This window comes from Camarhynchus parvulus, chromosome 14 (genome assembly GCF_901933205.1).
Source record: "Camarhynchus parvulus chromosome 14, STF_HiC, whole genome shotgun sequence".
NCBI lineage: Eukaryota > Metazoa > Chordata > Aves > Passeriformes > Thraupidae > Camarhynchus > Camarhynchus parvulus.
This window is the reverse complement of record NC_044584.1, coordinates 6,804,701-6,827,465: the sequence shown is the minus strand read 5'-3', so window position 1 is coordinate 6,827,465 and position 22,765 is coordinate 6,804,701. Positions and strand designations below refer to the sequence as shown.

Genomic DNA, 22,765 nt, shown 5'->3' with positions numbered 1-22,765 from the left:
TGCCTCTGGCAATGTTGCATCAGCCTCTCCTGCAGAGCAGAGCCCGCATGGATTGGGGGACACGAGGACTTTTGGCCAAGCAGCTCCCTGGGAAGGGCTCCTGGCACCTCCTACAGGGGTGCAGGGCACCAGTGAGCTCCAGAAGAAATGCAGGGATTAAACAATTCCTGCCTGCCCCCCTGGAAGCTGCTCACCACAGCAGGACTGCAGCCTGTCTCAGAGCCAGCAAATATTGCACTGATACTTTTAAATCAGACTCCAGCCTGATTACAGCTTAGGGACAAAATTTTAACTAACCTTTAATTATGGGAAATTTTGAAGCCTCTGCTTTACTCTCTCAAGATCATTTGAGACAAAGACTAACAGATGCTGCCATTCCTAGAGGACTGCCTTTAATTTGTTTTTAACCCAAGCTAATGAATAGGTTTACTTATACTTTCACAAGAATTGTTTCAGACTGGGAAAACATTAAACATTTGGAAAAGAACAAAGGTTCCCTATTTTAAAGAAACCTGAATTTTGCTGTAAATAATAGGGATTTAGACTCAAACCAGATCTTTCAAAGCCATGCCTTGGATGGACGTTATCCCTGGCAAAGGACAGAACAATACTGATGCAATGGTCTTTTGCTCTTTCAAATCTCCATGTCAAGACTCAAATTCCATTTTCCTCTTTACATCTACCAGGCTAACTCTTGTCTCCATGTCCCATATGAGAGCAGAGATCACCCTGGAGGGGTTGGGTTGGTGTCCCTAAGCCCCTTGTGAGGGAGGACCATGCACACAGGTACCATCATCGCAGCTTCAAGCCAGCAGCTGAGTTTTGTGTTACTCTTTGCACTGCAGCAAGGACAGTCACCCAGCTTCACCTCCCCAGCCCACCAGCCCACCATCATCCAAAAAAGAATTAAATAATAAAAGAGCAGGCAGTGCCAGCTCTGTGCTGACAGTGGGAAATTTTTCTTTGCCACAACATTGGTTAATTAGAGAGGTGGAAAGGGCCTGGTGACAGTGGCCTCTTTGTGCTGCTTATTTATTTATTTATTTGAAAGTACAGTACGAGCTTTTTTGAGAGGCCTCATGTTTTCTCTGGCTCTGAACAAATGCCATCCCCCAGCACAATCAGCAGCCTGGCAGGAACAACGAATGACAGTGCTGCTGAGCCCCAAATCACATCCTGCTGGAAAAGGAGTGGGACAGCAATCCCAGAAATTCAGAACCAGGTGTCAGAAACGCTCCAGGGGTGCCTGCAAGGAGGTGGCTGTGTGTAGTTTAACAGCTCACACTGACAGGATAATTCAGGGAATAAAAGCAGAGAAGCAAAAGACTTGGAAGCTTATGCTGGTTGTGACATTGCTGGGAGATCCCCAAGAGCCTGGAGGAAGAAAGGAGAGATTTAGAGTGGATTTTCCCTGACTCTGTGCAGATGCAGGATTGTACACATTCCCTGCGGACAGGGGGGCTGGGAACAGCCTGGAAAGCTGCAGAAACCCAAGACAAAGAACCATTAGGAAAAAGGAAGTTCAGGCCAGCTCTGGGAAGGCAGATCCACATTCATGTTTCTCTACGGCTTTGCTAAAAGCAGGAAATGCAACTCCTGCTCCTTCCAACACTCCTGGATTTACAGTATTGAAGAACTCCATTTACGGAGACTTACTTGCTGCAGCAAGTTTTCCCAAGCCTGTCACAGATAGGAGCTGTATTAAATTACTACAGCTCACTCCACACTTCAGCTCTCCCTCTGCAGCTGTTGACAACAGCCCTGAGAATGGACCCCACTACAACTCTGGGCTTGCAGGCACTTTTTTGATGGGTCCATCTCTGTGACAGGATTCACAGCCGGCAGTCAGATCATCTGGGCACCAAAACCACAATTCTCCTTGCCTCCAAATGCCAAGCCATGCCAACACCATCTCAGTTGCAAAAGTAGGAGTGAGTCCCAATAACCCCAAAGCTGGCTGCTGTGCCTGCTGCCAGCACTTGCTCCCCCACCAGCCTCACTCTCCAGAACAGCACTCAGAGCACTTCCAGCACTTCAATCCTCATAAACTATAGTAAATGTCACCTATCATCCTGCTTCTAATGTGGCCACTGCCTTTGTGCTTACCATACATAATGCCACTGTCTACATTATCCATCCCATCATTGCACTAGAATTAAATAATGAAAAAACAGTGCTCTACCCTTCAAACATAGAGTGTAAGCAGGAAAAGTGATTGAAAAGTGAAAGGAGCTGATTTTCCCTAAAGCAACACCAGCTCCTCCCAAGCTGTGGTCAGATGTGACTCTGTGCTGTTGCAGGATCCCAGTGTGGTGTTTTAGCTGCCTTGGGAAAGGTAAAAGTTGTGCTGACTAAAACCATTTTCCCCCAGTGGAATGTGTGTATTGCAAAGCGCCGGTGTGGACGGTGATTGAAACTGGGGTGAGAATCCCTGACAAAAATCCTTTGTTACTTACTGTGGGGTCTGTCCAGAGGGAGCACTTGGCACAGTCCTGGCAGGGTGCCCCAGGAGAGCGGGGGTGCTGGCAGAAGTGGTCGTAGCCGTTGATGGCAGCCCGGCAGAGGTAGCACATCTGGGCGCCGCAGCGGCACGACATGCGGTTACAGCCCTCCGACTTGATCAGGCCTGTCCCACACTTGTGGCACTTCCTAATCCGGGCAGCTGTCATCTTCTCCTCTCTGCAAGACCAGGGAGAATTAGCAAAGGGGTGTTTGCACTCACCAGCCTGTGTTAAAATGACTTTCACACTACTCCAGCAAGGTTTTAACCCCCTCCTCTCTGCTCTGATTCCATCCTCACGTCTGCTGCTGTTCCAAGGAGATCTGGGCTCAGCTCCACTTGGAGCCAGCCCAGGACAACTCGAGAACAAAATAAGTGAAAAAAAGTCAATCACTGGCTGCATGCTGTAGCCCTGATCCTGGTTTCCACGAGAGCCAAAGCACCAGCCTCTGGCTTGGGAGGAATTTGAGATGCAAGTTCAAGGGCCAAAGGGCACATGGATGCTTGAGTTGGCTGAAGGAAAATACAGCCAAGGAGATAAAGTGCAGGAAAAGCAAACATTTGGCTGTCACCTCTAGTTTTTATGTTTGCTTGTTGCTCTGGCTACAAAGTTGCCATGACCATGTATTTCTTTTCCAAGCCCGGCTGCTATGCTCCAGATTCACTCAGTGTTTGTTAAATTTAAATCAGTAACTGAAAAATAATCACATTTCCCCATAGAGGTGTTATCTTTTCTCTAAGATTCCCTACATATATTTTGCAGAGGTTCTTGCTTTAGGTTTAAGAAATGGGTTTTCATCTAACAGAGCACAAGTGGGAATCCAGGACAAAGCTCAATCCTTGTTCCCAAGGGACACCCTGGCAGTGACACAAACTCCAGCACAGGCTCAGCTCACAGCAAGACTATTTTGGCACAGAAATGAAGAAAGGCCTGGTCATTTAATTAAAAGACTTCAGAATATAAATGATCATCCTGAGGGCCCATTTTCTGACCGCTGGAGATCACGTTACACTTTAATTCACAACCTAGAAGTGAAATTTGATGACAGCAGAGCAAAGCCAGCGTGTTTGCATGGAGGGAAGCACAATTCTTCTGACACTGGGGAAGGATCATCCTTAGCCAGGCATCTCCACCCAGCTGCTTCAGCATCTGCAAAGCTAACAAATGTTTGGGAGATGGCAGGGAGGTATTTTTGAGGACTACAGCACAGCCCCACAAACTGCTCCATCAGCACAACCAGAGGAGCAGGGAATGGTGAGGTGGGAACTTCCCAGCCTTGCAGACACCCACAGAGTTACAGCCAGCATGACCTGCACCCAGGCATGTGGAGATGTGCTAAGAATAGGCACAAAAACCCAACTTGAGAGTGACTTTCCTTGGAGCTGCAGCTGCTCTTCCCTCTGCCACTCAACAGGATGCTGTCAATGCAGATTTTTTTTTGGAAACTTTGAGCAAGGCAGGAAGTTTAGCCTGAACTCCAGCTGGGCTTCCCTTTCCTTATGCAGGGCTTCAAAAGGAAGTTTTTATTGTATCAGGCAGTTAGACTCATCTATCCACAGACACAATCTGCTGAAGTTTTGAAACTAGTATTTTTTTCCTTATTAGGGACATGACAAATCGTTCCTCCTCCCTCTCATCCCTCTTTCCTACAGGGAAAGGATCAGCAGGAAAAAAAGTCATATCAAATCTGTAAAGATTTTCTTCTGAATTAAGGACTGTGGGATGAGCAAGCAAGAGTCATTCAAATCCCAGTGGTGGAGCTTTCCAACCTCTACTCAAGCCAGACAGACTAAATCAGAGAGGAAGGGATTGGGCAATGTGGGCAAGTCCCACTTGGCTGCACCAGACATTTAGCTCCATAAATGAAAATTCCCTCATTTCCTGAAGGCAGAGGATTTTGTCATTTACTGTAGATAAGAGAGAAATCAAACTGCAAAAGATTTTAGGGTAACAGTCAGGATTTACATCTGCATATTTTAAAATATGACTGCACTTTGTAACAATTCCTACAAACTGGTTAGAAACAGGCAAAAGCTTCTGGAGGAAAACACATCCTCTCCCACAAAGCAGCAGCTGAGCAAACAGTGCAGTCTCCACTCCAGATTTTCAAAGGCCAGTAATGACCTACTGTGACTCAATCCACTCCTCTGCCTCCATACACCACCTCCCTCACCCCCCCAGCAATGCTAATGGGGGTTTCTCACCTCGGAGAAGGACCAGGTGCCAGCCTGCAGACACTGGGCCAGCCAGAGGAGCAGGCTGGGCTGGTGACAGCTTTCCCACGTTCTCAAATTACCAGCTGGAGCTGCTGCCAAGTATCTTTCACAGACAGAAATCCCATCCTGGGAGCTGTCTGACCCCTCAGCTCTGCCATCCCCAGGACTGAGGGACGGTGTCCTGTGAGTCCCAGTTCATCCACCTCCCTGTTTTCCCCTGGTTCTGGGGTCTCACTTACATGGATGTCCTGTATTTGATGTCATCCTTCTCAGCCAGCTGCTCACAGGTGAGATTCATGTGCTCCTTCCACAGCCCCTGGCACTTCCGACATGTCTCCTGAGGAGGATAACAAACATTAAAGGAAGGAAAAAAACCACCCAGCACACCACTAACAGCTTTAAGAACTGTAAAATTCCTCCATAGAGCTGCAGGTTCTCAGGTGAGGGTGGGGCTGGCAGGATGGTACAGTGGTCTGCAGGTTTGACCTCCATAGGAGACCAAAGGCCACAGATAATGGGAACCAAAGATCTTCACAAGACACAAGAAAATAGATATAAAATAAACCCATAAATCCCAATCACCTAAAACTCATGGGACAGCTACCAGGCTCATCAGTCACAACCCAGAGGAGACTGCAGAGGTAAAAATGTAGGGCCAAAGGACATCAAGTTCATCTGTTTCCTGACCAAAATCCTTCACCTTCATATAAAGGGCTTCTAATTCCACCATTGATGGAACCTCAGCTTCACCAGACACACAAGCAAATATATATATTGTTTTGCAGAATCATACAAAATAAATGATTAAACAGCTGAAAAACAGAATCTGGACAAACATCCATAAAAACGAGGTAGGATATGAACAAATATTTACAAACTTAACCAGAATAGCTGGACTAAACTTAGAGCAAGTAGTTGAACTCTCTTGTTCCTGCAAATTCTTTAGCAACAAGGCTCTAAGCCAGGACTGGTAAAGTTGCATGGAGCAGGATTTCTGTGGAAGTACAACTGGGAAAGGAGCTTGGACCAACACTGGGGACAGAGCTGATTTTTTCAGTTGGCTGGCCAAAGAAAACAATTTTGTTTTGGGTCAAACGAGATTTTCCTTTAATTTGAGGAAGATTAAAAAACATCCAGATCAGACTTGAAAAAAATACATGTTTTATGATCCAACTGTTTCATCTTCAGGATGGCTGGGACTTGGACTCTCAGATCCAACCTTCCCCCTGGCAGGAAAACCCATCTGGCTATGCAGCATCCTTTTCCCCTGCAGACCAGAAAAGGTCCCAAAAGATCTTTGCCCAGCCCTGGTCTCACTATCAGCAAAATACAACCACTGCAGAGACAGATCTTACTTGATTGTATTTACCTCCATTTTATTTTAATGAAGAAATTGGCCGTTTATGTGAGATATGAAAGAAGAAAATGCTTCAAGACACACGTAGGCAGCAACACTCTTTTGATCGTGAATCAGACAAACAGGATGAAGGCCAAAGCTTCCAAGGAAGCCACCCTAGGAGGGGGGGATGCAAAATGGGGCCTTGTTTGTATCTGTGCTCGCTGGGAGATGCCCAACTGCTCGTGCTTTCATCTGGGGAATGAAAGGCTCCTGGGCCTGGCTGCTGAGCTGGATGTGTCTGCAGACAGCAGGGTGAGGGCTGCAGCGAGCTGTGACTGCATCCCAAAACCCAGCAGAGCACTCTGTGATCACTCACCTTGCAAATGCACCCCTTGGCAGGCAGGCACTGGTTTTAAGGGGCAGTAAATGCCTCGGGTTCTATTGATTCTCATGAATCATTCATCACACCCTGTGTTTTCCTGCTAAAGCTGTTAAAACAGGCACCATTTTGTGTGCATTTTTGGCAGCCCACATCTGGCTGTTGGCGGCACAGGAGGATCAGACTGGGAGCTGTTCACATACCTCCATGAGGACCCACCTTCCCCTTTATTCCCAACACCTGGCCACATGCCATTCCAAGATCAAAAGTGCCTTAGGTTGCTTTTTTAAAAAATGTACACCAAGGGTTAAAAAGAGCCTTTGGAGCCCTGTTACACAGAACTGCTTCCACACGCCAGCAACAGAGATTTAACAGCTTTTTGCCAGGAGGGCTGGCACATTTTCCAGCCAGGAGCCTGCTATTCCCAATTACTTAACTCCAGGAGCCTCCTCTGCTGCCCAAACGATGCCCTTCAGAAGCAGATGGTGCCACTTAGACCCTCATCCCAAGTCATTCCCTTCTGCTCCTGCCTCCAGCCTGGTGGCTATTGGAAACAATGCTCTCCCTGGAGCCCAAGCTGCTGTTATTTGCCAAACAGTTGTCTCCTGCACTCAGGAAAAGGGATTTCTGTGCAGGCAAGGAGAAAGGGAAGAGGCATGGCCTGTACATTCCTGGGATGGCACCACGGGAGGTATCCAGTTCCCCTGTGGCTCAGCAGGTCCCACTGCAGCTGTGCACATTTCTGGGATCCCTCCCAAGTTGTGCTGTCCTCAAGGAGCTGCAAACCCACAGGCAGCTGGGCCTGTGCCAATGCACCCCATGAAGGGGACAGTCCTGGGGCTTCCCAGCTCCCGAGTGTCACCTGGTGCTGCCTCTGGCTGAGCAACGTCCTCTCCATGGGAGGCTTGGGAATATGCACCACACACGTGTCATTGGCAGAACCTGTTGTGATTTTCCCCTTATTCCACCCAAAAACAATGGCACATTGTTTGATCCCTTCATACAGAACTGGGGAGGAAGCCCATGGTTCAGACAACAGCTACTGCCCCAGTACCACAACTGAGATCACAGCCCTTGCCCAAGAGAAGTGACCTTTTTTTAATTTCTACTGAGTCAAAACCAACCCACTTGGCTGAGGAGGGTTTTGCACATCTCACACAATGACAATTCTGAACTCTACAATTTCCACAAAGTGTTCTTTTACTTCAGAACCATCCCTTCGTTTGATAATGGAAGATACTCTCCCATTACCATATTAATTAACCTAAACACACAGTGAACAGCTGATTTTTGCAACCAACCTAGATTATTTCCATGGGAAGAGCAGCACAAGGCACCAAGGCTGGCTACAGCAATATAAGGCACCACCTAAACCCAGAAAGAGGGAACAAGTTCTTCCCTGTCCTGAAATCATCTACTCTAAGCATAGTAGCCAAAAAGCACCTCAGTCCACCAAAATAAAGATCCTTCCCAACTTCTTCAGCACTTGGTCCCTTAGCAAACCCTGCTGCACTCAGGTAGGGGCACTTGTGTTTAGCTTTAACAGCACTTCAGCTGAATGCATCATTTCTGGATGCTGTGAATTCCATGTCTTCTCCTGCCTTCTCCCAGCCCGCTCCTCCTCACAGGCAGGTACAGATAAGGCAGCTCACGCTTCAGGTGCTGAAGAAGTCCTGGCATTAGGAAACGGCTCCAAACCAGGCATGGAGACAGGAGATGCAGAATCTGCTGCCTGTTACATCTGCCCCAGCTTGGCAGGGAGCCTGGGACAGTCCATTACTGCTGTGCTGGCTGAGGGAGGATGTGATGGAGAGGGTGTTTAATCTCACCCTGTAATCTCCTCACTGTACATCTGTTAGAGGCAGTGGCTCCACTTCCTCCCGCTGCCCGCCAGGAAGCAGCCGGGATTAACACAAACATGTTTGGGTTCAGGAGGATCCTTTGTTCCCAGGGTCAGTGCTGGATGTGCAGCTTTCTGTGCTCAGGGCCAGCCTGGCCAAGGGTGGACACTTTGCAAAGCCCTTCAACACCCTTGTTAATTGTCCCAGCACCTAATGAAGGTGGCAGGGAATGTTTTATATGAATTTACCACCTTCCTCAGCACTTCTGCTGGTACTTCCAGTGGATGCTACAGTTTTAAACACAGCTAGACTTTTTCCCCCTCACCCTATCAACTAAAAATAACTCTCTAAAGTCCATCCCACTCATCACAGGGGGCAAAAATCCCAAGTAATCAACTTTTCCTTGCCAGTCTCCACATTCTCTTGGCCACAGTCAGTAACAGAAGTCACTTTTCCCAATTGCAACCTAAACAAATGCCACATGGACAAAAACATCAGATGATCCACCCAGATCCCAGCCCGACTGCCCACGGCATTCCCGCCTGCCCGCTTGTGCCGTGGGAGTTTACACGGAGCCATTTACTGACTGAGCAGAACGCAGAGAGGGTGGGGGAAACTCCACTTAAACAACAACAGGCAACAGCCCCGGCTGTCGTCACCGCCCTCCGCTCCCAGTGGTGGCTCTGAGCTCCCCTCAGCTCCCCATATGCTGGGTAATTAAATCCTTGTGTGATTCCCTGCATCCCCCAGGAAGGGCGAGGTGCACGCTCCAGCGGTCTCTGCCCATGGCACACGTGGGATGTTGGCAGGAGGGAAGGAAGGCAGCCTGGGACACAGTCCCAGTGATTGATTTGCTGCTTCCTCCAGCTCTCGGACATGCAACAGCACAGGCTGACCCCAAACAGGCTGAGCTTTACCCAAAAGCAGATGTGAATGCAAGAGCCTCAGAACAGCACCTCAGGGTCAGTCCGTACTGTGTTGCTTTAATTAAAGAGCTGCAATTCCCTACCAGATGAGTTAATGGGAAAACAAAGAACCACAGAGTCTTCCTCCCCACAAAGTCTCACAGTCCATAAAACTGCACCGACCTTGACTAAAAATTGATGCAGAAGTGGCTAAATGAATGAATACAACCTTTAAGCATGGATAAGCTCTCATGAACACACTCCTTCAGGGCTGTTTCTGGGATTTCCCATATGTTAAGCTGGGATAAAGAGGCTATAATCCAGCCCAAGACAATCCATTTGGGTAAGAGACCCCTCTTTAGAGACGTACAAACAGCACAGGGAGGAGGGGTGACCCCAGCTCCACAGATCCCTGACTGCCCAGTGCAGGGAAAGCTCCTTCCAGCATGAATTGCTGGGGCAATATTCTGTCCTGGAGCTGCACACAACGGGCACGATGGGCAGCAAGTACCAACCCCAAACACAGAATCCAGGCAGGGTGCAGAAAGGAATGCCATGCCTTGGATGGGTGATGGAGCACGGGGCAGGGAGGACAGGACATCGTGGTTTGCAGCTCCCCCGGGAGCACGGCTGTTCCCCAGGCAGCGCTGCCCCTCAGTGGCGGCTGCTCACACGGCAGGGACGGAGAGCAGGAAGGGAAAATGGGAAAAACAAACCGAGTTCTCCTCTCCTGAGCACGGCCAGGAGCTGTTCTGTGAGGGGAGAGGTCACAGGGAGAAATAAAGCAAAGGTACAAGCTTGGGCTAGGCTGTAAGAATGTGCTGCGGCATAAAAATAGAGAGGTTAAAAAAAAGTGACTGGGAATTAAAAGCTGGATAAGGAAAACATGCATTTAATATCCAAAACCCACCAAGAATCATTAAACAGAATCATAGAACTATTAAGATTGGAAAAGATCTCCATTGAGTCCAATCTTTAAGAAGGGTGGTTAAAGCTTTTATACAGCCATATATTAAACCCCACTACAAAAAGTCATGACCCAAACCAATGTCTTCTGTTTTGCCTGTTCTTGTTAAATTGAGCATATTTTTTAGTCCCACCCCATCTCTAAGACACTGGAGATACTCAATGCCCTTTTCCTTCCAGGCTGGTTCCCAGGAAGGTTTGGGCTGTCTGTGTCATAATCCCAGAACCAGAAATGTGTGGTAACTCCCACCTATTGCCTAATTCAGTAGGACTAGCTCATATTCGTAATTCAGAAGTTTCTGAAACACACAGACCAAACCAAAATAAGCTTTTCCCTCCTCAGAGTTTGACTTTAAAAGGCCAGAACAGCTGCTGGTGTGGGTAAAGTGGTTTAGAGACCTATGAAGCAAAAATATCTGCAGCTTCACACAAGAAGTGCTGCTCAGCATCACTGACCCTGTGGCTGGCCAGAGGTGGAAACAGCAGTAGCACAAGAAATTGCTCCTTGATCTCACACTCAGGGTAACCTGAGTATGAGAAACAGCTGTTTCATGGAGAAAGGTCACATTTAATTTGAACTTGAACAAAACTATTTTTTTTTTCATTCTCTGGAATGTTTATAAAGAAGTATGATTGTTTCAAAGCTACTTTCTCTCAAGCTCCAGGGCTTTGAGAATTACATCAAAAGGTGCAGGCAGCAGGTTGGCTGCAGAAAAGAGCACTGGAGTATTTGCATCACACATCCATCACACCAGGATGCCTTCCCCTGAGCTGAGGAACAAGTGTTTCTCACAAGGATAAGCTCTCCTCACCAAAATTCTGTGGGTTTTTTTTCAAAAGCTAGTTCCCAGCCCTGAGCAAGCTGGTATCACACAAAGCACCTCTCCAGGTATCAGCACATGGAGAATTCTGGGTACAGGGTGGACTGTGACATACCCAGAGGTGGTCACCCAGCAACCTGAGTGCACCTGCAGTGCAGGTAGAGGAGAACACTGCTTGGCCACTTTAGAAAGGCAGGTTAAATACATCCTGGGACCTCACACCAACTGTGTTGGCTAAATCACTGTACCTGAGGTCATACCACTCCTTCCCAGGGAAAAAAGTTGAGAGAAACTCAGCACATGCTACTGGAAACACATCTGCAGCTGTCAAGCACAGCTTTGAGATCTGTTGGACTGATTGCAGATAACAGCCACTGCCTTCCCAGCCAAAGTAAATAATTAAATACCAGCAGAGGAGTTCAAAGCCTCAGCAGCTGCCCCTCCTGCCCTCCCCCAGTGAATTCCGCACTCAATCCAGCAGAGCACATCCAGGAGGTTATCCAGGTAATCCTCTGCACAATCTCACAGAAAAAGGGATGCTGCTTCCAATAGCTGCAACACCAAGTGATGAAATCTGACTGTGGAGCTGGTGGAAACAATAGAGACCCTGGGAGAGGCACAGATTTACAGTTCAAGACAAGCAACTTGATTTTTAAAGGATAACTCCGGAAGGTCACGCCAGGGGCTGCACCCAGGGATGCCAAGAAGGCAAACGCTGACAAAAGGAAGGTATCTGATTTACAGAGGTACCTGCTAACAATGCATTGTGAGACTGAGAGGAGGAACAATTACTGAAGTTAATTTTGAAACTTCCCTCTTACACCACCACATGACAAACAAATTAATTCCCCCATCACCAGGCCCCAGACACAAACCCCTACGCCTTTGGGTGGCAGAACCTGGAGAGAGCCTCTTCCAGACCCTTTTTCCCTTGGTTTTCTCTCCCCTTACAGTTTCCCAGATTTTTTTATAACACAAAAAGATCAGCAAGAGGAACTCTGTTAGAGATGTCCTCTGCTCCATCAAAAATTGCATGGAGACCCAGGTTTATGTAACACACCTACAACCCTTTTTAAGGAGTCTCTGCAATATAGCAATTTTGATGGTAATTTAGCAGCATTAACACACCTTGTTTTCAATTTAGAACATTTTTAACTGCAATCTCTACCTACAATAGAAGTTCACACTCCAGATCATCACAACACCAGTAAGGGATGGGGGAAGGTGAACTGATGCTGGTAAACAGCTTTGCTCTGGGTACAAGTCCACCCTCAGAAACTGGGCAAGCACAGCTTGTGTGGCCTGGAAAATTAAACCCAAATGAGGGGAAACCCCCAAAGTAAGGTGTTCCTAGCTTTAAACAGGTCAGGCTCAACAAAAAAATAAACAAAATTGTTGGGGAATGAGCAAGGATTGAGAAAACAGAAAGCAAAGGGATATCTGGCCTTCTTGAAAACTCAGAAATTCAGATGATTTACTGCTTTAATGCCTGTATGCTTCAGTTACTTACCTGCTGCTCCCCACATGAGCACTGTGCAGACAGGACACATTTGCACCCCTGAACTGAACCACAGGGCAGCCAGCTCTCTAACTGTAATATTTATAGCAACAATATTTACCACAGAGGTATGAAAATGGCCCTGTGAACCGCTAACCTCACCCTGCACCTTCACCACTGTGACACTGAGTCACCTGCAGCTCATTCTCTGGGTTTAAGAAAGGCAGTGGAGAAACCAGAACCCATGGCCCTGCAGCAGCCTGCTGGAATTGCTAAAAAAACCAAAATGACTGAGAAGTGCCACGTGGTGAAAGAGTTCACACCTGAGCTCCACTGCAGAAATTCACTGGATTTCCTCCTGCAGCATAAAATCTATTATTTTGTACAGGTATCTGGATAACAATAACAAAATATATCAAGCAGACAAGTATACAACAAAGCAGAAAACTAATCAGGGAAATAGATGTCCTGGCAACTTACTGATTCCTCTTCCAGAGCCCCTGAGTGATGTTCCCATTCCCTCCTGTACTTAAAGCACCCACCAGCTGAGCCTGAGTTTCTGTTTACTGCAGAAGTGTTGAGAAAACCCTCAAACCCACAATTTGTGGGTGTTTTTGAAAGTTCTGCTAAGGTTATTTGGCCCTGCACGATGCAATGTGCCCTCCCAAGGCTGCAGGGAGCCCAGGGACACTGGGAAGGACCCAGCAGCCCCACAAGGAGCAGGGCAGAGAGGACAGAGCCACCTAAGGCCATGGAGCCCAGTGGCTGCTGACCCCCAGACCAGCCTAATCTTGGCCAAAGCCGATCAAGCCTCCTTAACTCCACTGGGAGGACGGGCAGGTTACTGGAGCAGAGCTGCAATGTCCTGCCAAACGAGGGTAATTCAGGACACATTCTGTCTTCTAAGTAGAAAAATTGTTTAACCTGTAATTTAATTTTCAGCTAAGTCATATAGTCCCTTTCAATTCACTTTTTTATTAGTTGTGGAAAAAATGCAGGGCTCGGAAACGCTTTGGAGTAAGAGAAAAAGCACCTCAGATCTGCAGACATTGAAGCTAAGCTGAGTTAGCAACTCCAAAGGGAGCCTCTGCACCTGCAGCAGCTCTCAACAGCAGCTGCTAATGCAGCAAGACAAGCTGAGTTCCGCACAGCCACGTGAGAGCAGGGAAAAAGAGGCCAGGAACAATTCTTGGAACCCCTGCAAGGTTTGTGGGGTCCCAGAGCTGTGTGGGACACAGCCCTACACAACTGGAACAGCACCCTGCAACACTGGAGTTGTGAAACCCCAAGTGAAGAGTTCCCTTTCTGCCACGCTCACAAACACCCATCGGAAGGACCGGTTCCCCTCTTGCCCTGCATGAGCACATGAGTTTAATTAAGCACGCTGCTCAAGCATTTGCATGGCATGACTTGTCTACAAACCAGAGATGTTGCAAGCCTGTTATCTGTAAAAGCAGAAAAACCCTCAAAACCTCCCCCAAAAAGCACAAGTCACCCCATCTCCAGGGATCCATTTGAGACCCAGCTCATTCCCAAGCAGCAGCAATTTCTGCCGTGACCCAACGACAACAGCAAAACAAACTGGAATATTTAATTTTGTACTGCTGATGACAATTTGGTTTTGAGGGGAGAATCTTGACTGGTCCAGGAGAAGGAAAGCCATCCTAACACCCCAGGCCACAGAGGAATGATGCTCCTGGCGCAGGATGGGGGTCCACTGGTCAGCTTCACCACACACAAACCATCTCCCTCCTCCTACACCCATACAGAAGGAAAAAATACAAGAACTGCAAGTACAGAGAGCTTTGGCAGAGCTGGATGTAAGTAAGGATCAAAACTGGTGTTGTGGGGTTACATTATCCAAAGGGTGGATTATTAAACTATGCTGTACATGCAGTTCCTCTGAAAGGATTAAGTCCAACACCCTCACAGGGGTAACGAGGCACACACAAGAACGCAGAGGGTGGGATACCCAGAGATTAAATCAACCATTTTGGCAGCACAAGTGAGGTATTTGGACACAGACCGGTCTCAGCCATTTCCCCAGCCCCAGAGCAACTTCCAGATCCTGTCCTCATTTTTCCCAGGATGTCTATTGTAAAGACAAGGAGAGGAAGGAAAAAAGGAAAAAGCACAATCACAAACACACCACCATTAAAACAGAGTTGAAGAATATGCGGATGCTACTGAAAACCACTTCCAAAGTGGTTCCCCAGCACGTGGGGAAGTGTTTAGCTCCTGCTGACCAGTCAGTGACCCTGGGGAAGAGGCTTTCCATGGCAGCAAACCCAACTGTCACCCACCAAGGAATGGAAACACCTTTCTCCAAGAGAGAAGTCCCAACAGTACTCCTGCAACTGGACACTGATCTAGTGAGGGGTGGCTGGAATGAAACAATCCCAGGAGAATCATGAGAGACTCTCCTAACTAGCTACTGTCTTTTTTTCATCCTAATTTCAGAGCTCAAGTGCCACATAACAACCAAAAATAAAGTGTCAGCCAATAGGTTTTGCATGGAAGAAACATGAGCTGTACCACTTAAAAAAGCAGCAGTTTAACCCAGTGCCAAATGAGCCATTTGCATTAACCTCGTGAAACAGGATATGAAGCACTTTTAGAAAGAAACAGGAGATTGACTTTATTAGAAAAGTACTTTTAAGGTTCAAATTCATCAAACCATTTGTAGCCAGGGATGATTTGTAAAAGATATTATTGGCTGACAAAGCTGGCTTTTGCTGTCCAAGCCATCAGCAATTACCACCCAGAGGGACATTACCTGTTCTCAGCTAATGAGTGACACCAGTGCCAAACATCAGGCACAGACATTAACTGGGGTAGAAAATGGCTCTTTAGGGTTCAGGAAGAAAACTATTCTGAGACATCCATAAGAAGCCAAGACATTTCACTTGGTCTAAAGATGATTGCAGAGAAGAAGTGTGTATTGTTCTCCTATGCTTATCTAGACTCAATCAAAATTATCTAGACTCAATCAGACATGAAAACCATCGTGGGTTTGTACCAGATCAACCTCTCCCCATGAAATTAAGGAGAGTCACAATTCCTAATTGCTGTCTTAAGCAACAAGACTGAAAATCTATGGCACCCCTCAAACAAACAAACCCATCACCTCAGGGTCGATGTTGTAACTTGGTTTATTTTAGTCTAGAATTTACTATGTTGCAAATTCCATCCCCACCCACTGGGCTCTGGTAAAACCAGCCCCTTCCTCCTGCCCGACTTCTCGCTTCCACTTCTGACCTAGGATTTTATTGCAAAGGGAAACCAGGGTTATTGGCCATAAAAGGAAAAGACCCATCTATCACATTTCTGCAGAGGGGAGTCAACCAAGAGGAACTTGAGTGACTTCCTAAAAACTGCGGAAGCAGCAGAGGCCTCTGCCGTGGCCCCTTATAAGGATTAAAGGGCTTTTCTCCAGCTTCCGTCAGGGATGCACGTGGGCACCAGCACCAGACACTGCACCAGCACAGATGTCTCATTCTGAAGGAAGACAAAGGGGAAGGGAAAGAAAAAAAGCAGCAGCAAGCAGGCAGTTTAGGGAGTTCTGCCCCACGCTCCCCTGCTCTGCCAGGGCACTGCAGATGCAGCCTTTCCCTTGGTGACCCAACATGCTCCTTTCCATGCAATCCTACTGATGGATCTGCTGGAATTCACAAGCTGAAAATTTCATTTACATCAAGAATGCATTTGGCCTTTTAGTTGTGGCATGTTTATGTTTGCCTAACAAACCTCTATGTTTCTTCCATCAGATATTATTCTGAATTCCTAGCCTCAACTATGGGTGTGCTCAATCAAAAAATAAGGGGAGTCAGAAGTTATTTCATTCACAAACATTAACTTTGCTTTTTTTTAAAATGAAAAAGCATTCTTTTACATTTATACCACTAACCACAGCCACACTTAAACTCCCTTAACACAGAGATGAAGGTGAGATGCCCCTGCACTGAAAATCATTCACCAGCAGCACACTGGACCTTGTATTTCAGATATATTAACAAGAAAAGCTGACAGGACAATTTCATTTTTGTTTCACTTTCAGAATCTCATGAAACAATGCAGCAGTATTGGGTGGAAACCACAAAACTGATTATGAGCCCAGAAGTAAAAGTTAATCTGAGCTTGTTTGTCAGGTCTTAACAGCACAATAGTGCTTAGGGAGAAAAGTCAGTGTGATGCTCACAGGGGATCTTAAAATCCCAAAACATCGCTGATTGTAGGGTTTTTTTTTGGGGAGAGGTTTTTTATTTCCGACTTGGAGGTTCATAATTTTAGGGTAAGCCAAGGAATCTCTGCTCTGTAGCCGCAGGGGCTCCAAGTCTCTTCCTTACAGTGGCTCCCACATGTATGAATGGCGCTTCCCCCACTCCCAGCACCAACCTCTCAAACAAAAAGAGTTCCAGTCAGAAGGGAAGCAAACAACACAAGATGTCCTCTTCCCCTTTACACAGAATCAAATGCTGCTCCGTCCCACATCAGACCTTGGAACAAACAGCTTCACTCTGGGCAAAGTCCCCCACTGATCTCCAGGAAGTCCCACTAATTGAGCATATCCCAATATTTATTTCCGATTTCATTTATCCATATTCATGTACGTAAGCTGAACCTTTGGTAACACATTCTACAACCCAGTACCTTTGTGAAAGGGTTTGGTGTGCCACGTTAATGCTGCCCAGCAGCCACAGAAAGACCCTCAATCCTCTCCCCTTTTTAAACACATAAACACTATTGCTTGACTTCCCAGAAACACAAAGAGGATATATTATAACAAGAAGCAAAAAAAACTTCACTTTTTGGTTTTGACCACTAACCTAGAACCTCTCCCTTGGAAGAGCAGCTTTTCAGGAGTAGCTTGAAAAACACCCTGGCTTACAGCAGTCTCATTACAGGACAGGAGAATGTTCCCCCTCCCCAAGTCACAAAAACCACCAAAATAAATTCAGGTCAGCAAGGCCTCACCCAGCTCCAGGCTGCAAGCCTTCTTAGGGTGTATTGTTTAAAACAGTCTTATTAAATCTGACCTTCACTACCTACTCTTGGGCCACTGGGGTCCCACTGCTAAACCTGAGGCTGATGTTCCTTTGCTAGCAAATCAGTGGCCTGTGTTACTTATCCCAACAACTTCCAGTGCCAATTTATTTTATAAAGCAGGACCCTCAGCAGACATCTTACTCAGAGGAAAAAAAAGAAATGAGAAAAAAAGCCCCAAGCAGGTATAACATCTGACTTGTAACATCTGACTTTACTGTTCTTGAAGGCAAAACTCCACAAGCCCTTTTTGACACGAGGCTCCTAAAAATAACTCATCCTTAAAAAAGTCCAGTTATTTTTATACAGTCACAAGAATCACTGGATTGCTTCTAATTATCCCATCCTTCCTTGGAATGTCTATTTGTGCTCAACACAACTGGCTGTGACACCAGTGGAATCATAACACATCCTGAATTACAGGCAGCTGGGTAAGTTTAGTTTCACCTTGTGAACAGCTTTGAGAGAGTGACAGTTAAAAAAAGCCCATTTTACTGTGATCTTTGGAGCCTGTGTTAAAAAGGTGCCAGTTCAAAGTAGAAACAGATCTTACACTGGTCATGACTTAAAACAAAACCTGTCTTTAACAAGGATTCACAGCAGGATTAGAAATGTTCCACCTAAACAGGATCAGCAGGCAGATTCCTAAAAAGCCCCTAGAGCAGGACTGGTCTACTGGACTTCTCTGTCTTTCCTGTAAATACATCCTTACTGCCTCTGGCCTCCAGGGCACACTGACTTTGCTCCAGAGAGTGGCAGCACACGGGAATCTGCTTGAGGCACACAGAAATATGGACAACTGTCCATCTGCAGCATGCCCAGCCCTTCCAGCTGGGCCCTCATGGTAACCAGGCTATCACTGACAGCCCCAGAGCCTCCCATGGTGCAGCACTCAGCTCTTACTGGAACTCATTACTGCACATCCAAATATTTGCAAGGAAAACTTGCTAGATGCTTACTCATAGGAGGCCTGGCTCCTGCCTGATTTTCTTAATGCTCCTCCACACCCTGAGGGGAAGAACATTTCCAGAATTAGTATCTACAGCCCCATCTTCTTCTCCCAAGCTGCATCTCAAAGCTAGAACTCACACCCTATATTTCTGTTATTATTTAACACTATTTTTTCCCTTCCTGCTATTGTTTCACACTATTTTTTTTTCCTCCTTTAAAAACGTGATGCTTTTATCTGAAGAGTCATCCATTGCAATTTGTATTGTCATGGCAACAGGACTCCCTCCCCTGCCCAGAGCCCATCCCCAGGCTCATTGTGCTCATTGCCAGCCTGGCAGGCAGCACCCTGCATACAGATGAACCTCTCAACGTGGGCTGCTCTCCCTGCAGCTGGACTGACACAGCTCCTGCTGTGGGGCTATGGTTGCAACACAAGAAGGGAAAGAGCATTCCTAACTCAAATTTCCTCTATTCAAAGAAATAAGCTTTACTCAAGGCATTTCTGTAGCAGGAACATTTTTGTTTTGCTGGTTAAAATGAAGAGACCCAGGTTCATAACCTGTCTGAGCAGTGCAACAGGAAAGAATATTTAGAGCAGGTGTAAGAGGGCTTTGCTAAGGCAGCTTGGACATACTGATAAAGAAAAAGGGGAAGATCACTCTACAAAGGAACACGGCCAAGAACAGGGCTCTGGAGCCCTCTTATGGCAGCTCACTCTCAGCTCCTCAGAGCACAATTCCACACACAGCTCACAGTGTCTGTAAGGACAAGGATGCAATGCCATTAAGACAGGGTGGGAAAGAACAACTTCTGGCTTTGAGCACACAAATGTTTTTTAAAATGCCACACTTCCACCTCCATAAGTGGTCCTGCTAAATGTGCAAAGACTGGACAAGCCCCACATTTAAAGTGGGACAGAAGACACTGAGACCAATCTCCTCCACAGCTAAAATGCTGCTTCAGCAACAGAAACATGTAAGGAAAAAAATCAAATTCACTGCTCCAGTGCTAACAACTGCTCCATGGGGATGTCAGCTGGCTAATGCCATGCAGGAAGGCCAGACTGGTTTCATACCAACACTTTCTTCACTTCTCCAAGCTAAGAAGTTCTGACAGAGCCACAGAGCTCAGCTCCAAAATCCCTGCCCAGCAGCCACTCTGGGAGCACATGGTGAGGAGGGGGCTCACCTAAAGCTGGGAAGAGCACAGCTGCTGGGCTCTGAAGGGGTTACTGAGATTCAACAGCAGGGAAATATTTATGGAGAAAAGATGCTGAGCTGTGCATGTTTTCCAAGCTGGAGATGGTTTTAATTTACCTCTTGCAAAGGCTGTGATTATTTGCTGCTGGTTTTTGTTGAAAGCAGCTATTCGAGGCTCACCTACTCCCTCTGGTGTCACAGCTCTGCAGCTGAGCCAGAACAACACACCCCCTAAACTCACACAAACTACAAGGAATCCTGCTTTTTCTTCCCCCTCTGGAAAAGAGGAAGCCATATTTATTAACTTTAGTGATTACCCTTCCCAGGCACAAAGCAGTCTTTGACTATAGCACACTAAAGACATTACAGACATCTCCTAGAGCTTAGAGCTACAGACAGGAGTAGATCTCTCTTTTTTTCCCCAGTTCTCCCCTCAGAGACTGGTCTCTGCCTGACTTTAGCTCAACTGCAGCGCCTCACTAGATTTCCCTATAGTTCTGGTCAGTACTGACATGCCTGTGTTAAAGTATTAGCTTAGATATTTTTATGAGATGTTTTAAAATTGGGGAAGTATCCTCACCCTTACAGGCACCCAATCCTCCTGGAACTAGCTGTACACTGCAGGAGGAAGCTGCATCTCACCAGCCCTCTTGTATCACTCCAGGAACCTGCACAGCCCCAAAAGTGATCCAGTTTTCACCATGGTTAAAAACTGCCACCTCCCAACTGCTGCTTCCCCAGGCATTTCCCAGATGCCACCCTGCTGCATGGTTCTTCTGCTTCTTTCTTCTCAACCTGCTCCTCCTCTTCTTTGTCTTTATGTTTCTTGTGCTATCTTTCAGTGCTAAGCTGCCACACAAGGCTGCTATAGCACAGAGGAGAACAAACACAGCTCCTTATCCTCCCTTTTTTATTTGTAGCTGCTTCTCTCCCCATTCCACCTGGGAATCTTGCATCCTTTTCCTGCATTGTCTGCCCCATGCCTCTTCCCCAGGCTGGCAGCAGCTTACCCAGCCTGGCAGAATCCCTCCTCAGCCCACATGAACAAGGTTTCCAAGCTCTCCTCATAAAGCATCTGCTCCACATTCTCTGATTAATACATACCTTGAAGGGAACCATAAATATTTGCCTGGATTTTCTGTTAATCTTGCTCTGACATAGCTATTAGGATTACTGGAGTGTGGGTTGATAAGCAATGGGGTGAGTGCTGGAGTGTTTCGGGAGATGACAGCAACATCTTGCTGTATTTCACTGATGTGGATGCCTTGGTGACCTGCACTAATCCACTTGGAAAATTACTATGAGAGAACAAAGAGTCTTAAAATATGAAGCTGAGGGAGGTGGAGTGCTGCAAAGAGAAGTTTATTTCCAGACCAGTCTTTTCTAAATATATGCATAAACATCTGTATTCAATGCTAAGTGGAGAATCACAAACAAATGAGCAGAGAAAAACCCAGAGCAGGACCTCCCCACACACCCACATCCACATGCATTGGTCCAGCAGGAAAAATCCAGGAGCCCTAATTTACAGCATAACCTCTCTCTCAGTGCACACACACAAGAACAGCCATTTAACAAAGCACCACACAAAAACAAAAGCTGTTTTGCAGAGTTCAGGTTAAAAGCAGAATTTTGGATGCAGTGATGACCGACAGCCCTTTTCACACAGACCTCTTACTCCTGAATATTAAAATGCTGCTTAGTTCCTTCACCAGCATAATTAGCATGACCCAGTGTAGGGTCAGTAGAAGCCCATCTAGACCTGTGCTGTTTGGAGGGTAAGGAGAAAGCTCCTTATGGACAGAGCAGGAATGCTGCTCCTCACACTGCTCCCCATGGGCCAGGGACAGTCTGCACTTTATCTAATAGCTCTCTCTAAATTCTTCTTTGAATTTGCCTTTGAATCACACGTGTTCTGAGGTTGTCTCTCCCCTGGCAGCACTAATTAACACACCACAGGATTCCCAGAAGTGTTACCTGCTGAATGCAGGCTCCCATTCCCTGCAGTCCCTCAGCCACGTGTTCACACCTAGGCTGGCTCAGCCTGGCCAATCTTGCTGGATCACAGCTGGAAATGGTGGGGCTGCAGACTAATGATGTTACAGCAATAGATTTCAACTCTGAGCCAAAAGTGACCTTAAAATTGGGTGTCCTATAAAAGCATCTATTCCTTTTATTCCATTTACAACTAAGTCTAAAGTCTTCCCCTTCCTCCTTCTCAGTCAGGATCTCTCCATCTTGATCCAAAAGCTCCAAGATGACTCAAAGCACAGGTTTTCAGCCAGCTCTGCCTTTTAGACATTTAATACTAACTTTTAATACTATCTTCTCATTATCTGTTACATTTAAAATGTTACACACATCTCTGGAGGTGTACCCTGACAGACTCATCAAGTGATCTCAACATTTCTCCTCAGAGACTTAGCTTTAACATCTTACTGTCTGTAAGGCAGATTTCTAGACTGCAGAGAATAATTTTAAACTTCTTCTAAGGGTCTTCTACCTTCCTGTCATTCTTGACTAAGAACCAGAACAAAACACTTGGTGTCACTGATGTCATAATATAAAGAAAATGTGATCTGACTCCATATGCCCAACATGTAAGCCCAAGGACTGCAACAGCTTTCCTGGTAATTGGCACTGCTTGCTTTCACTTTTCCACAGGGATGAGATACTTCAGAAAAATGATCCAGTCCAAATTTTTGGGATAGCATGTCATCAAACCCACAGAGAGCAGCAAGAAGGTTCACTGATACTGCAAAGGCACTCTGAGCAGAAAGCAATCTGGAGTAACACATGCAAGCAGATCACGGGGATTTTGCATATTCCTAACAAGCAGCTGTAATGATTCCATGTGGGAGACAAGTCAGAGGACTGTCAGAGGAGCTCAGTCTGCTTCGGTATGGCTGTACAGTTGCACAACTCATTACACACAAGAACAGTCCACCCAATGCACTGAGTAAATGCCTTTTAGTTTTACATAACCAAATCAGCCAGGCCAGCCTTTCCCCCACACCCTGGAGCTCCCCAGGGCCTCTGGGCTGTCTCACAGGCAAGGGAAAAATGAGAGAATGGGTGTCCAGGAACAGCAGGAGAGTGTGTATGT

General features: G+C 46.5%; 1 protein-coding gene across 1 annotated transcript in view; it reads right to left on the bottom strand.

The window, feature by feature from the left end:
- RNF216 (ring finger protein 216) overlaps nucleotides 1-22,765 on the bottom strand; it is a 76,198-nt gene that overhangs the window by 9,323 nt on the left and 44,110 nt on the right. The window contains 2 exon segments of the mRNA XM_030958013.1: nucleotides 2,457-2,679; nucleotides 4,957-5,054. Of these exon segments, the coding sequence (XP_030813873.1) occupies nucleotides 2,457-2,679; nucleotides 4,957-5,054 (321 nt within the window).